The sequence below is a fragment of the Megalobrama amblycephala genome, linkage group LG12, assembly GCF_018812025.1.
Source record: "Megalobrama amblycephala isolate DHTTF-2021 linkage group LG12, ASM1881202v1, whole genome shotgun sequence".
NCBI classification, from domain to species: domain Eukaryota; kingdom Metazoa; phylum Chordata; class Actinopteri; order Cypriniformes; family Xenocyprididae; genus Megalobrama; species Megalobrama amblycephala.
Genome location: NC_063055.1, coordinates 6,544,355 through 6,558,540, shown reverse-complemented (window position 1 = coordinate 6,558,540; position 14,186 = coordinate 6,544,355). Strand labels below are relative to the sequence as shown.

The window sequence follows — 14,186 nt, the reverse complement described above, 5'->3', positions numbered from 1 at the left end:
TAGACTTTATTTTTCTGTTTTGTTTTCAGTTAAAGTTTTAATAATATTGTTGTTTTTGCCATTTTTTATAGTTTTGTTTTAAAAACAAATATCTCTTCATTTTTATTAATTTATTAATGTTTTATTAATTTTTATTTATTATAGTTTATTTAGATTTAGAACTTAAAGTTAAAATACATAAAAATAAGTTTATTTTATTATATTTTTATTAAAGGTAACATTTATTTTATTTCAAGTAACATTTAAAATTACTCAATTTTTTATTTATTTATTTATTTTTTTTAAGTTTTGTCAATCCCCCCAAAAAATATAGCATAAAATGAGGTTTAAATAGATTCAAAGATTGGAGAAGTCTAGTATACATTACCAGAAAGTCTGTCGTTTCACCACAAGATCAAGAGATTTTGGCAAAAAAAAAAAAAAAAAATTACAAAGTGAAAAAAAAATGAAACGTATGCATGGATGAATTGTCCACAGTCTGATCTTACAAAATAGATGGATTTCTATTTCATGCTGACTTTAAATTGTTATTCCTTTAAAATCAGGCCCTCTGCTGCAACTCTCAAACATTCATTCTCATTTGCATATAATTGAATATGCACATCATCAGGTTGCCAGATTTTCACAACAAAACCTGCCCTTTTGCTACTCAAAACTAGCCCAATCGCGTTCCGGTGGGAAATACGCGTTTTGGTTTTAAAATTTGCATGCCAGGGGCTAAATATAATGTTTTTTGGGGTTGCGGACATAAAAAAACAACCCGCGGCATCTATGTAAAAGTAGCCAATTCCGCAGACTTGGCAACACTGAAGCACATGAAGACACAAGTTTATTGTCAATGATGCTAAACACAAGTGGTTCTCACATGTCCCATAACCAATCAACACGTGCTAAATTTGGATATGCAAATGCAGTTGTGTGAATTTCTTTTATTACTTTTTTTTTTCTTTTTTGGAAGTTCACAGAACCTTTTCACTACTTCTTTCTTTCATTGTTCATACCCTCTCCTTTTGTGTTCTAGGAACTAAATCAAGTCATAGGGGTTTGGAACAACATGAGAGTGAGAAAATGACCCAGTTTTCATAATTGTTGAACTTTTCTTTTAACAGAGCCTCGATTTACTGCCAGTGGATTGTCAGATAGTCCCTACAGAAAAAATGAAATGAAACAATTCAATGACTCTCAGGAAAAAGAAAATATGAAAGAACATTAGATTGAACTAAAGCATATTTTAGAATCAAATTCAAATTTACTTTAGCAGGAACTATGAGACATCTGCACGGATTAAACATTTCAATCCATTAAAATTCATGTCAACATTGTCAAAGACTATAGAATAATACAAGACGTGTCACTGGTATTGTTTTGAATGGGAGAAAGTGCCGCCATCTAAATAAGAGCCAATCGCCGACTGGTAAAGTCATCGCATCACTGCAGTGGCCCTTATAAGCTCCGGTTCCTATAGAAACTATAGAAATAAATTACAGACGCACGCTATATAGAGATGCATGCTTAGGACTGCGCATGCGCATTAGCTTGATCCAGCCTGAAAAATACTGTTTTTTCATGATTCGAGGGTTTAGAAACAAAATTTATGAGATAGTTGTTGTCAGATTTCATTGGTGATTTCAAATATGACATTTTATTTGAAAGCTTGGCAAACAGCTTTAGAGAATTTGATATTTCCCCATTCAAAGAGATAGGAGTTGCACTTTAATGCCCGAGAAGCGTTTCAAAGATGGCCGCCGAGTGAAATGGCTTGTCTTAAAGGGACTTTGACATTGTATAAAATTGCAGCAATTTCTTAAATCAAAATGGAATATAAACCACTGACCCATAAACTGTTTTCAGCTATTAAAATGTTTTGTTTATACTTTTGATCTAATGATTACACAAGTATAACATTTGTATACATTTGTTTACATTTGTATTATACATTTGTTCTTATCATCTAATCTGATTGGCCAAAGTAGTGGAGGAAAAATATATTCAAATGTAGTCAGAAATGTTATTTTCTTGTGATGCGTTGTATAAAAGCAATGTCATATTGGTGCTATTGTCCTGAATATCATAATCACAGTCATGTGACGTCTCCTCACCTGTACTTGTGGAGTGATTCCCTTCACCATCTTCCCCAGAGTGTGTTTTCTTCGTTAAATGATGCACGATGATAGTGGCATTAAAGGCTCTCTGGAACACAAGACACCATTGATATGAATGCTGCAGAATCCAGTGATGTAAAATATCTTTAAATGGCAAACGGTGAACCTACACCACATAAGAGCAGAATAGTCTGTTGAATGTTTAGAGGCATTTATTGCACTAAAACAAAAAGCTTGATAGTTACAGCAATTACAGCATTTGCCCTTTTAAAGGCACAAGCCGTAATTGCATTGCAGGGCAGACTATCAGAAGTAGAGCAACAACGACTGGTGTCAAATAATAACAAAGCCTACATATGCCGCTAAAGTAACACTAGCCATACATTTACAAATGCAAAGTTTTGTTTCAGCCACAGAGGTCAATGGTTTTATACTTCAGAGTCTTATACTTCAGGTCCATTTTTGATATTACTCAAGAACCACCTGCTTATAACTAACACAGAGGTTCTCAACTGGTTTTGTTTCAGGACCCAGATTTGAACTCAACCCAGTTAAATTAATCAGACTCATTTCAGCTATTTTTTTGTGTAAAATATGCACCAAACAGTCTGTGGCCATGCTGTATGAGACTGAGACTGTGATGTTGGTGGATTAAATGGGACCTATAATGTAAGATGTACAGTAATATAAGTCTCTGGTGTCTGTGAAGTTTCAGCTCAAAATACCCCACAGATCATTTATTATATCTTGTCAAATTTGCTCCTATTTGGGTGTGAGCAAAAACACACCATTTTTGTGTGTGTCCCTTTAAATGCAAATGAGCTGCTGCTCCCGGCTAACTTTCCAGAAGAGGGTGGAGCTTTAAAGGTCCCGTTTTTCGTGGTTTTTTGAAGCTTTGATTGTGTTTATAGTGTGCAATATAACATGTGTTCATGTTTCGCGTGTAAAAAAACTGTATTTTTCAAATAATTTACTTATCTGTATACCGCTGTTTCCACTGTCATAAAAACGGGCTGATGACTTCCTTGTTCTATGAAGTCCCTCCTTCAGAAATACGTAACGAGTTCTGTTTGTGCCAGCGGTTCCTGTGTTGTGATTCGACAGCAGCTCTTAGCGCATCTTGCCCGGAAAGGTCACGCCTCTTACCATAACATGGAGATGCACGCGCTCAGTGTTATTGTAAACATGTCTTTAATTTTACCCTATCAATTTGAGCCGGAATCAGACCCGGTGATTGGACTGCGGGATGAAAATAACAGCGTTTTGACGACATGGCGACAAACACACTCTACAAACGCAACTCTTGTGTATTCCTGTGGGCGGAGGTTAGTCAAAAAACTGTTTTAGTGACGTCATTAAAGAAGGAAGTAGAGGGATGTAGTCCAAACTGGCTGTTCTCGCTTGGCATTGAACTTTGAGCTTTAAAAATTTTACAGATTTTATTTATACTCTAACAACAACATTACACACTAACTAAAGTTTGAAACATGGGATCACGAAGAACGGGACCTTTAACTTTGCGCTTCGGTTGTTAACAACAATAACAAATCTGGAGAATCTCACGCAGCCAAAATGAGGATTGTCAGTAACAGTGTTCAGCCTTGCATTATTCAAACCGGAGTCGGACACTGATGGAGAGACTAAGGAAGAAGATACAACTTTTAGAATGAATCTGGACGTTCTGAATGGTTAGTAGATACATTTATGTAGTTGCTGTGGAGATGATTCAACTCATCGACTAGCGTGTGCCGTCATGTTAATCTTTTGTGCGAAACAAGAATTGTCCATTTTGATTTCATGGTGATTTTAAAGTTGACTCAGGTTTGTTTCATCACTCTTACCTTCCAGTGACTCTTGGCAAAGTTTTTCTGAATCTGTGCTGACACTGAGCCATGGATGTTCTTGTCCAGAGCCGCACCCCCTGATATCCTGCCATGACAAAACTATATTCATTCAAAATTAAACATGTACACTACTGTTTGTTTTTGTTTGTTTGTTTGTTTGTTTGTTTTTTGTGAAACAAATTAATATTTTTATTCAGCAAGGATGCATTAAATGGATCAAAATGGACAGTAAAGACATTTACAAAAGATTGCCATTTCAAATAAATTGACTGTTTCAAAAAGAGAATAATGTTCTTTAGAACTTTCTATTCATCCAAGAATTCTGAAAGAAAATATCATGGTTTCCACAAAAATATTAAGCAGCACAAGGTTGCACAATGTTGCCAATAAGAAGAAATGTTTCTTGAGCAGCAAACCAGCATATTAGAATGATTTCTGAAGGATCATGTGACACTGAAGACTGGAGTAATGATGCTGAAAATTCAGCTTTGTGTCAGAAATAAATTACTTTTTAAAATATATTAAAATATAAAACAGTTATTTTAAATTGTAATAATATTTCACAATATTACTGTTGTTACTGTGGTTTTGATCAAATAAATGCAACCTTGGTGCGGATAAGAGACTTCTTTAAAAACCTTATCGTCCCCAAACTTTTGAAGGGTAGTGTTTTGAAGTATCAGTTCTAAATATCCATGGGAGAAGAAATCTCCCATGAAGAGAGATCTCTTTATATCTCAATTGACCATTCGCAAAGACCCGCCCCCTTTAGTTACTGTTGCTATGTCCGACAAGCCATACCAATCTCTCGCCACACGATGGCTGCGTCCGTAAACTGGTAACGTTAAATGCTGCCTTCTGAGGACACATTTCAAGGTAGTAAGGTATCAAGGCACGTCCGAATCCAATGTTAGCTTCACTTCCTGTCTCATGAGATACCTTCTTCAGATCGATTTTTGAAGGAAGCATAGATGTATCCTTAGCTGCCTTTGATATCCCACAATCCTGTGCTTTCCATTCTGGGACAGTTGAGCTAGAAAAATAAAGATGGAGTCCGAAAGTTGCGTTTGCTGCTCAGTTTGTGTATAAATGTACGATTTTGACCAACAAATTTCAATTTTGATATAATTTCTATCGAGAAATTACTACTGTAATAATTAAATATTTATTTAGTTCTCACCAAAGCTCGCGCTATATTGCTGTAGATCATTAAACTGTTAAGCTGCCTCAGGTGTCTGTCCGAAATCAATTTCGTGAGGTACCTTTATGCACAAACACTGCCGTACAAGTCATTCTCTCATAAGACAGCGAGGCAGCAAGAAGACAGCTAACGTTACCTAGGTTTTCGGACGCAGCCATCATGTTCTCACGCAGTGAAAAAATAGAGGGTATGCACGTCGACCGTTACGATAAGAGGACAGACAAGACATAGTTACTTTTGATATGAAATAAAGTCTCAAATTTCAAATTTTGTAATTTTAAAAACATTTAAACAATAAATACTGTTTTGTGGCTCTTTAATGCGTTGATCGCTGCAGCGCCCTCAGTTCAAGCGACTCGTGAACCGATCATCTCTTACTAGTTCATTTATAGCATCAAAAATAAACTGAATAACTAAAATGAATATCATAAGGAATGTTGTTTCAATCGCGAAAAGATGTCAGTACACACCATTTTTCAAGTTCACGTTCACCTATGTTAATCTTCTAACTCCCCTGACTGCTTTGTTGGACAAAATGGCAGATTTGGCGTTATGATTGGTTAGATTGCCTCCCGGCGAAAGGTCAATTGTTTCTATAGTCTGCAAAATTAAAATGAAAATTAAAAGCAGAGCAAAAGGGCACTGTTAAGTCTGTAGTTTCTCAGATTTTTCTTTTGAGAAAAAAACCCTCAAGTAATCACATGTGTCTCCTCAAGAGCTCAGAAGAGATCTTAACGCTGATCTCAAGTTTGAGTTTACTCAGTTTGTCAAGATACGAATGTCTGCAAACAAACTCAGAGATCTCAATAGGAACACAAAAATGTTGTCTCATTTTTGTCTATTTTTTAGGTCTCCTAGGGAGAAACATCTCAGACAAAGATTATGGTTAGAAAATAAAGCATAACTGGAAACTCAAAGGACTCATTTTATATAGTAAGTAAGATCTGAGCAATTGATTGAAACAAATTTTCTTCTGGGAAACTATAATGTATGTTATCAAGTACCACAATAATCCAGTTCCTCAATTATACGTATTACTCTGAATGCATTCCTTCTTTGAGCTCTCTGTTCCATTTCATTGTGTGCTTCTTAAAGATCTTATACAATCTCAGAGTGATCTGCAGGTGAAGAGACATCTGTTTATCTGATTATTTCATAATCCTCTTCCTGTTTGTGCACACCCTCCCACGCCGCAGCACAGATGTGACCCAACTCTTCATCTGTTCTTCAAGGTCAGCCTCTCTTTTCACTACTGATCAACCCCTCAGCTCCCCGTCCGCCTCTTTCCTGCTATTTATGGACTCACCAAGGATGCTGCAAGGCCTGGTCACAATTGAACCTCTTCACTGGATCCTTCTGCAGTAGGTGAACTATGAAGTCTTTCGCTGAAGCATTAGTGGGCAGGAAGAGGCAGAGAACACAAGAAGATCAATACCAGTTAATGTGGCCAGCATTTGGCATGTTTAGGGCTGCATTATAAAACATTCTGCATTAATACAATGGGAGAAGTTTTCAAAGCCGTCTGTGAAAGCATTAATGATCCAATTCTATTTCATCTCAGAAATTATTTCCTAAGCAATTGCAGAAAAATAAAAACATTTATTATAATTTATATGGAATGACATGTTGAGTAAATGAGAAAGAGATTTGATTTTTGATTGAACTATTCCTTTAAAAAATTTATGTATTATGTAACTGTATAATATGCATAATTCAAACAAAAAATCAATCTAAGAAGCATTTCCTTTAAATAAAAATGTGCTTTTCAAGCACATAATTTCACAAAAAAAAACAAGTTTGTTAGGATTTAAATCATAAATAAATTAAATAAAACATTGCTGTATTTTGTATCTGACTTTTAAGCGCTGTAAAAAAAGAATTGTTGGTTTAACTTAAAAAAGTAAGTTACCTGGTTGCCTTAAAGTTTTGAGTTCATTGAAATTAATCATCTAAGTTGATTTGACAAAAGAAAAAATGTGATAACAAATCATGAAAATATTTTTTTACAGCGAGTGTTCTAATATTGTTCGGGGCACATTTTGTACATTTATAATTACGGAAGAGGATTAGGGCCAAGCAATAATAAAAAAATAAAACCATCTCGAGATTAAAGTTGTTAAATTTCGAGAAAAAACTCGTTAAATTTCGAGAAAAAAGTCGAAATAAAATGTTGAGAATAAACTCGTTAAATTACGAGAAAAAAGTCGTTAAATTACGAGAACAAATTCGTTAAATTATGAGAAAAATGTTGTTAAATTTCGAGAAAAAAGTCGAGATAAAATGTTGAGAATAAACTTGTTAAATTACGAGAAAAAAAGTTGTTAAATTTCGAGAAAAAAGTCGAGATAAAATGTTGAGAATAAAATCATTAAATTACGAGAAAAAAGTTGTTAAATTACGAGAACAAATTTGTTAAATTATGAGAAAAATGTCATTAAATTCTCATAATTTAACGACTTTTTTCTCGTAATTTAATGACTTTATTCTCAACATTTTATCTCGACTTTTTTTCTCGAAATTTAACAACTTTTTTTCTCATAATTTAACGAATTTGTTCTCATAATCTAACGACTTTTTTCTCGTAATTTAATGACTTTATTCTCAACATTTTATCGCGACTTTTTTCTTGAAATTTAACGAGTTTTTTCTCGTAACTTAATGAGTTCATTCTCAACATTTTATCTCGACTTTTTTCTTGAAATTTAACGAGTTTTTTCTCGTAACTTAATGAGTTTATTCTCAACATTTTATCTCGACTTTTTTCTCGAAATTTAACGAGTTTTTTCTCGAAATTTAACAACTTTAATCTCGAGATGGTTTTATTTTTTTATTATTGCTTGGCCCTAATCCTCTTCCGTATATAATCCATTCTCCTCGGTACAAAATTTCACTATGTTTTTGTATGAAGAAAAATAAATGCCTTTATTTTTTTACACATTTCACAAAAGTAGCATTAAATAATGAGAAATGTAAATATGGCATTATGCATTATTAAAAAAAAAAAATTAAAAAAGCATACTTCTGACTCCTAAAAATACTTTTGCCACAGACCAAGAAAATATTAAATGGATTTTTCAAGTATATGGGCATTTGGACTAAGAAGGCTATGAATGTGATTTAGTCATTTACACTGTACAGTCCATTCAGAACAAAGGTTCTTTATTGGCATTGATGGTTTCATAAAGAACCTCTAACATCCATGGAATCTTTGCATTACACAAAAGGTGAAAAAATGTTCTTTGTATTATTAAAATGTTTCTTGACACTAAAAAAAAAAAAAAAATGTTCTGTTAGGAGCTGTTCTCCTCACTGAGAAAACCCCCTTTTGGAACCTTTATTTTTAAGAGTAAGAGATATTGTCATACCGGAGTGAGAGATGTCATCCCAGTATGGTGAATCAAATTCATATTCAGCATTTCTGATCAGCTTGTAGAGTTGTGTGTCGTTGTCATCGTAGAATGGAGGATAGCCACAGAGTCTGCCAGAAAATAAAGAACTGCTGATACAGACTCTCAGTTCTGTACTGCTCTGTTTATCAAACACAGTTTATTCGTGTAGAGTGAATAATATTAATCCATCACTCACAGAATGAACGTAATCACCCCGATGGCCCAGAGATCCACCTCTTTACCGTATGTTTTCTGTTGTAGAAGTTCAGGAGCTACAAACATATTGTGAATATCAGTACTCATACATTACAGTCAGGGGCAAAGACTACACGAAAGGTTTTTTGGTGTTTTTTCTCAGCAGTTTAGATTCAGAAAGACACAATATTTGGCTATATAGGGTTCTTTATAAAAGGCTATATAATTTTTTGGAGATTAAAGAAAGTTCTTGGTGTCACATTAGGTTCAGATCAGTGCGTTTGGTTTTTGGGGTTTTTAAGCACTAGTACAAATTATTTTCTGTCAGACCAGACTTGATTCTGTATGTTACGGCACATTATATTAATTCATAATCATGATCATAAACTGTCTCTCTTACCAACATAGGCAGGTGTCCCACAGGCCGTGGAAAGAGTCCCCTGCTCCTCCATTTTAGACAGACCAAAGTCACTGATGACGATTTTGGAGTCTTCTAATGGAGTCTCATACAATAAATTCTCTGGCTAATGGAGAGAGATCTTATTATGATTGTAATATCCACTTATCTGCATGCAAAGCTCCCACAGTGAAAAGCTGGAATTAAAACTATATCGAACAAACCTGTGCTCTCAAATCATTACCTAAAAAGACCTCCATCATGAGTTCTCTGAAACCAAAAATGTTAAAAACAGAGACTAAAGTGTTAGAGTTTGTTCTCAGGTACCTTTAGATCCCGATGAACAACACCCAGCTGGTGTAGATACTTCACCGCCTGCAGCACCTGATATATGACCCGACTGGCATCTTTCTCTGTGTAACTGCCTCTCTCCAGAATCCTGTCCAGTAGTTCTCCTCCTGTCAGCCTGCATGAGACACTGTCATCAGCACTGACCTCATTACATCTATCTATCTATCTATCTATCTATCTATCTATCTATCTATCTATCTATCTATCTATCTATCTGTCTGTCTGTCTGTCTGTCTGTCTGTCTAACTATCTGTTTGTTGTTGTTCTATCTATCTATCTATCTATCTATCTATCTATCTGTCTGTCTGTCTGTTGTTCTATCTATCTATCTATCTATCTATCTATCTATCTATCTATCTATCTATCTATCTGTCTGTCTGTCTGTCTGTCTGTCTGTTGTTCTATCTATCTATCTATCTATCTATCTATCTATCTATCTATCTATCTATCTATCTATCTGTTGTTGTTCTATCTATCTATCTATCTATCTATCTATCTATCTGTCTGTCTGTCTGTTGTTCTATCTATCTATCTATCTGTCTGTCTGTCTGTCTGTTCTATCTATCTATCTATCTATCTATCTATCTATCTATCTATCTATCTATCTATCTGTCTGTCTGTCTGTCTGTTGTTGTTGTTCTATCTATCTATCTATCTATCTATCTATCTATCTATCTATCTATCTATCTATCTGTCTGTCTGTCTGTCTGTCTGTCTGTCTGTCTGTCTGTCTGTCTGTCTGTCTATCTATCTATCTATCTATCTGTCTGTCTGTCTGTCTATCTGTCTGTCTGATCTATCTATCTATCTGTCTCTATCTATCTATCTATCTATCTATCTGTCTGTCTGTCTGTCTGTCTAACTATCTGTCTGTCTGTTGATCTATCTATCTATCTATCTATCTATCTATCTATCTATCTATCTATCTGTCTGTCTAACTATCTGTCTGTCTATCTATCTATCTATCTATCTATCTATCTATCTATCATTCTGTCAGTCTGTTTTATCTCTATCTGTCTGTCTGTCTGTCTTTCTGTCTGTCTGTCTATCGTTCTATCTATCCATCTATCTATCTAGGGTGTAATAATATATTGTATCACAATATATCACAATACAAAAATGCAACAATGTATCGTGGATAGTGACAATATGTGTTGTGCATTGTTCACCCAAAATGAAAATTCAAGTTTACAGAGTTTTAGTGTCAGTTCTACATTGAACTACTATATATAATGTTTAATATAATGTATAATGATGCAATGGGGTAATATTTGTGGGTCCTGATAATGCCAAATGTCTTATGCTACCAGTAAAGTGTCTGTATTTTCAGCTTAAGAATCATGAATATTTTTATTCTGGTGTCACCATTGTCCTGTGCATTGGGTTACCAGCATCAAGTCCAAGCCTATTCATTTACACCTTCAATATAATACCAAATTTAGCATTTTAATCAACAGTTAATTTTTTTTTTTTTTTTATCCTTTTACCATATGTCTTGAAGAATCGCAATAATATCGTATCGTGAATTCAGTATCGTGATATGTATCGAATTGTGTATCTATCGTTTGTTCGTTCCATCATTCTGTCTGTTCTGTCTAATACTATAAAACACAAAACTTTAAGCTAAATTAATTTACTACAATATAAAATATTTTCATTTTTCACACTTTGGTCCACTCACAGTGTCATTACCAAATACAGTTTAGTAGGAGTCTCAAAGGTTTCCTCCAACGACACAATATTTTCATGGCTTATTCTGTAAAGAAATCACAGGGAAATATAAGAAATATGCATTTTGTTACCAAATCAGAAAAGACTTTAGTAAAATGCAGCTGTGTTATAATAATAACCACGATAATGTAAACAACCCTTCATAAAGCCAAGCAATATTATCAATCAATCCAGAGCATTTTGTCAAATCACTGACCTGCGTAATACTGCAATCTCATTCTCCAGCATGGATTCTTTCCCCTTTAGCGCTCTCTTGCGGATGCACTTGACAGCCACAAGCTTCTGGGTGCATCTGTGCTGAGCCGCTCGAACCTCAGAGAACGAGCCCCTGAGACATTATACATTTATAACACTTATAGTTCAGCTGTAATGAGTTTTGTTCTCAATTAATGGTTAATGATGAGTCTGAGTGCCATGGGCACATTGTGAAAAATAGGAGTCTCCTGAGTCTTCTTAATAATATTTTCTGGTTCTAGTCGACAAGTCTTTAAATCTGTTTGATTAAACCAAAATGTGAAATATATTCTGAAGTCATTATGTGTTCAGAATACTCTTAAATATTGAATATATTAGTCCGTAAGGAAGGAAAACTCACTCTCCCAGTTTTTCTTTCAGCTCATAAACAGCATTGATGTCATCTTTTTTCCGAAGATCTTTCAATAGAGGCATCGTAACGCAGGGTAAGCGTGAGCTGCATATTATATACACAAACACACACATCACTAATATGTGCATGCAAATTATTACTGAAAACCATCAGCACACTCATTTTTTAAGCCTGAAGCAACACATTTTCATGCCCTCTACAGCAACAAGCACTAAAGAATATGCTTTTCAATACATGCAAATGCCAAATTCTGATTCCTTTTGCAGATTTCAATGACTAGCAATGAGATTTGATGAGAAAACAGTTTGGAACGCACTCCTTGATGTTTGATTTCCTTGGAATAAAACGGTGCTATTAACACAAATTCATATTTTCTACTAAAAACGCCTCACTTTTGACATGCAGATAACTAGTGCCATTCAGTTCAGTTGCTCCTGACATATCTACAAATAAAGGAATATTTTTCATTGAAATTAGATCAATAATCAGTGATATTCTCCCCCAAATACCCCTAAAGAAAAGTCATCCAAGCAAAAGCTCAATTACCTGCTGATTGCTGCTGTGAAAATCTGGAAGGCAACAGTTTCTGTTCACGTCACCAAATTCCCAACAGCCTCTCTGCTCTTTAATCGAAAATCACATTCTTTTTACACTGATGACCTTGAACGCCCACATGCTTTATAGAAGAGAAGTTGATTTTGAAAAGAGATGAAGGACAACAGGAGTGTAGGCACAGAAAGCAAAGAGAGAAAGTGGTAAAAAAGGACCAAGAGAAAGAAGAAGTTAAAAAAGTCATAGAGATAGAGAGAGAGAGAGAGAGAGAGAGAGAGAGAGGGTTGGTCAAACTACAACAGGCCCCTTAAGACTGGTTCAGACTTCCTCAAATGTAATGCTTGAATGTACAATGAGGACTTATGAACATTGTCTCCAGGAGATACCTGATACCATCTGCTCAGCTGCACATTAAATAAGCATTCTTCATCATTACAGTCAGGCTTTGCTGAACTGAAAGCGCTACAGTTTGTTTTGAAATGCCTTGAGATCGCCAGAAGCCACTGTCTCTGTTTACATTATTGAGGCTGTTTTCAGTAATGCTCCCACAGATCCAGAGCACTCGCAGCTCTCCTTGTATGGGCACAGGGATTTTCCACTCGAGTATTATCATTCCATCCGTCTGCCCTGTGAACACTGTACACACACTCACTCATAAACACTAAATGACGGTTACATTCTCACCTGCTGTGTGCTGTGGCCTTAATATCAAGGTATCAAAGGTGAAAAGTGACTAGACATTAGTACACTACAGACACTACATACTGAGACATCATGCCAGGCCTTTACCAAACAACAAATGATGTTCAAAAAGAATATGGCATGCATTATTAGATAATATTAATGAATATCTGATGCAAATTGATGTGATGAATAATTACAGTGATGAACTGCAGGATTTTTCCTTTTAAGATGCAAGCCATTGTAAAAGTCTTGCCATAGGCAGCTCTTGTTGATTAACATTGCAGCAAAGTAATTGTGTTTCTCATATTCCACTACCACATATGTTGTTATGGAGAATGACCACTAGAGGGAAGCCTTGATTAACTTTTATACCATAATAAATGCCCATACCACTATTAAAGATAATAAAAGTTGTCTAGAGAAAATAATAATAAAAAAAAAATTAACAAAGAGAGGGAAGATGAGGGGAGTGGAACATGGCATGGATTGGATTGGATTGGACTCATATCGTAGCATCCTCTACAATTTAAATACAAACCCAATTCCAAAAAAGTTGGGACACTGTACACTGTACAAATTGTGAATAAAAACAGAATGCAATGATGTGGAATTTTCAAATTTCAATATTTTATTCAGAATACAACATAGATGACATATCAAATGTTTAAACTGAGAAAATGTATCATTTTAAGGGAAAAAGAAGTTGATTTTAAATTTCATGGCATCAACACATCTCAAAAAAGTTGGGACAAGGCCATGTTTACCACTGTGTGGCATCCCCTCTTCTTTTTATAACAGTCTGCAAGCGTCTGGGGACTGAGGAGACAAGTTGCTCAAGTTTAGGAATAGGAATGTTGTCCCATTCTTGTCTAATACAGGCTTCTAGTTGCTCAACTGTCTTAGGTCTTCTTTGTCGCATCTTCCTCTTTATGATGTGCCAAATGTTTTCTATGGGTGAAAGATCTGGACTGCAGGCTGGCCATTTCAGTACCCGGATTCTTCTTCTACGCAGCCATGATGTTGTAATTGATGCAGTATGTGGTCTGGCATTGTCATGTTGGAAAATGCAAGGTCTTCCCTGAAAGAGACGACGTCTGGATGGGAGCATATGTTGTTCTGGAACTTGGATTTAC

General features: G+C 35.1%; 1 protein-coding gene across 2 annotated transcripts; it reads right to left on the bottom strand.

Annotated features, from left to right (window-relative positions):
- Positions 1-213: 213 nt before the first annotated feature.
- On the bottom strand, positions 214-13,635 carry pnck (pregnancy up-regulated nonubiquitous CaM kinase). 2 transcript variants are annotated; one of them, XM_048211079.1, is made up of 12 exons: positions 12,364-13,635; positions 11,806-11,901; positions 11,407-11,538; positions 11,161-11,235; positions 9,456-9,594; positions 9,132-9,255; positions 8,733-8,808; positions 8,513-8,625; positions 6,454-6,532; positions 3,944-4,031; positions 2,100-2,190; positions 214-1,146 (listed from the first exon to the last, which is right to left on the bottom strand). In XM_048211079.1, exons 2-12 carry the CDS (start codon positions 11,877-11,879, stop codon positions 1,136-1,138), a joined length of 1,002 nt encoding a protein of 333 aa, XP_048067036.1. In that variant the 5' UTR covers positions 11,880-11,901; positions 12,364-13,635; the 3' UTR covers positions 214-1,135. The 2 variants fall into 2 exon arrangements, with proteins under 2 accessions (XP_048067036.1, XP_048067037.1); XM_048211080.1 differs by having other exon boundaries at positions 11,806-11,863; positions 12,364-13,632.
- Positions 13,636-14,186: the final 551 nt, after the last annotated feature.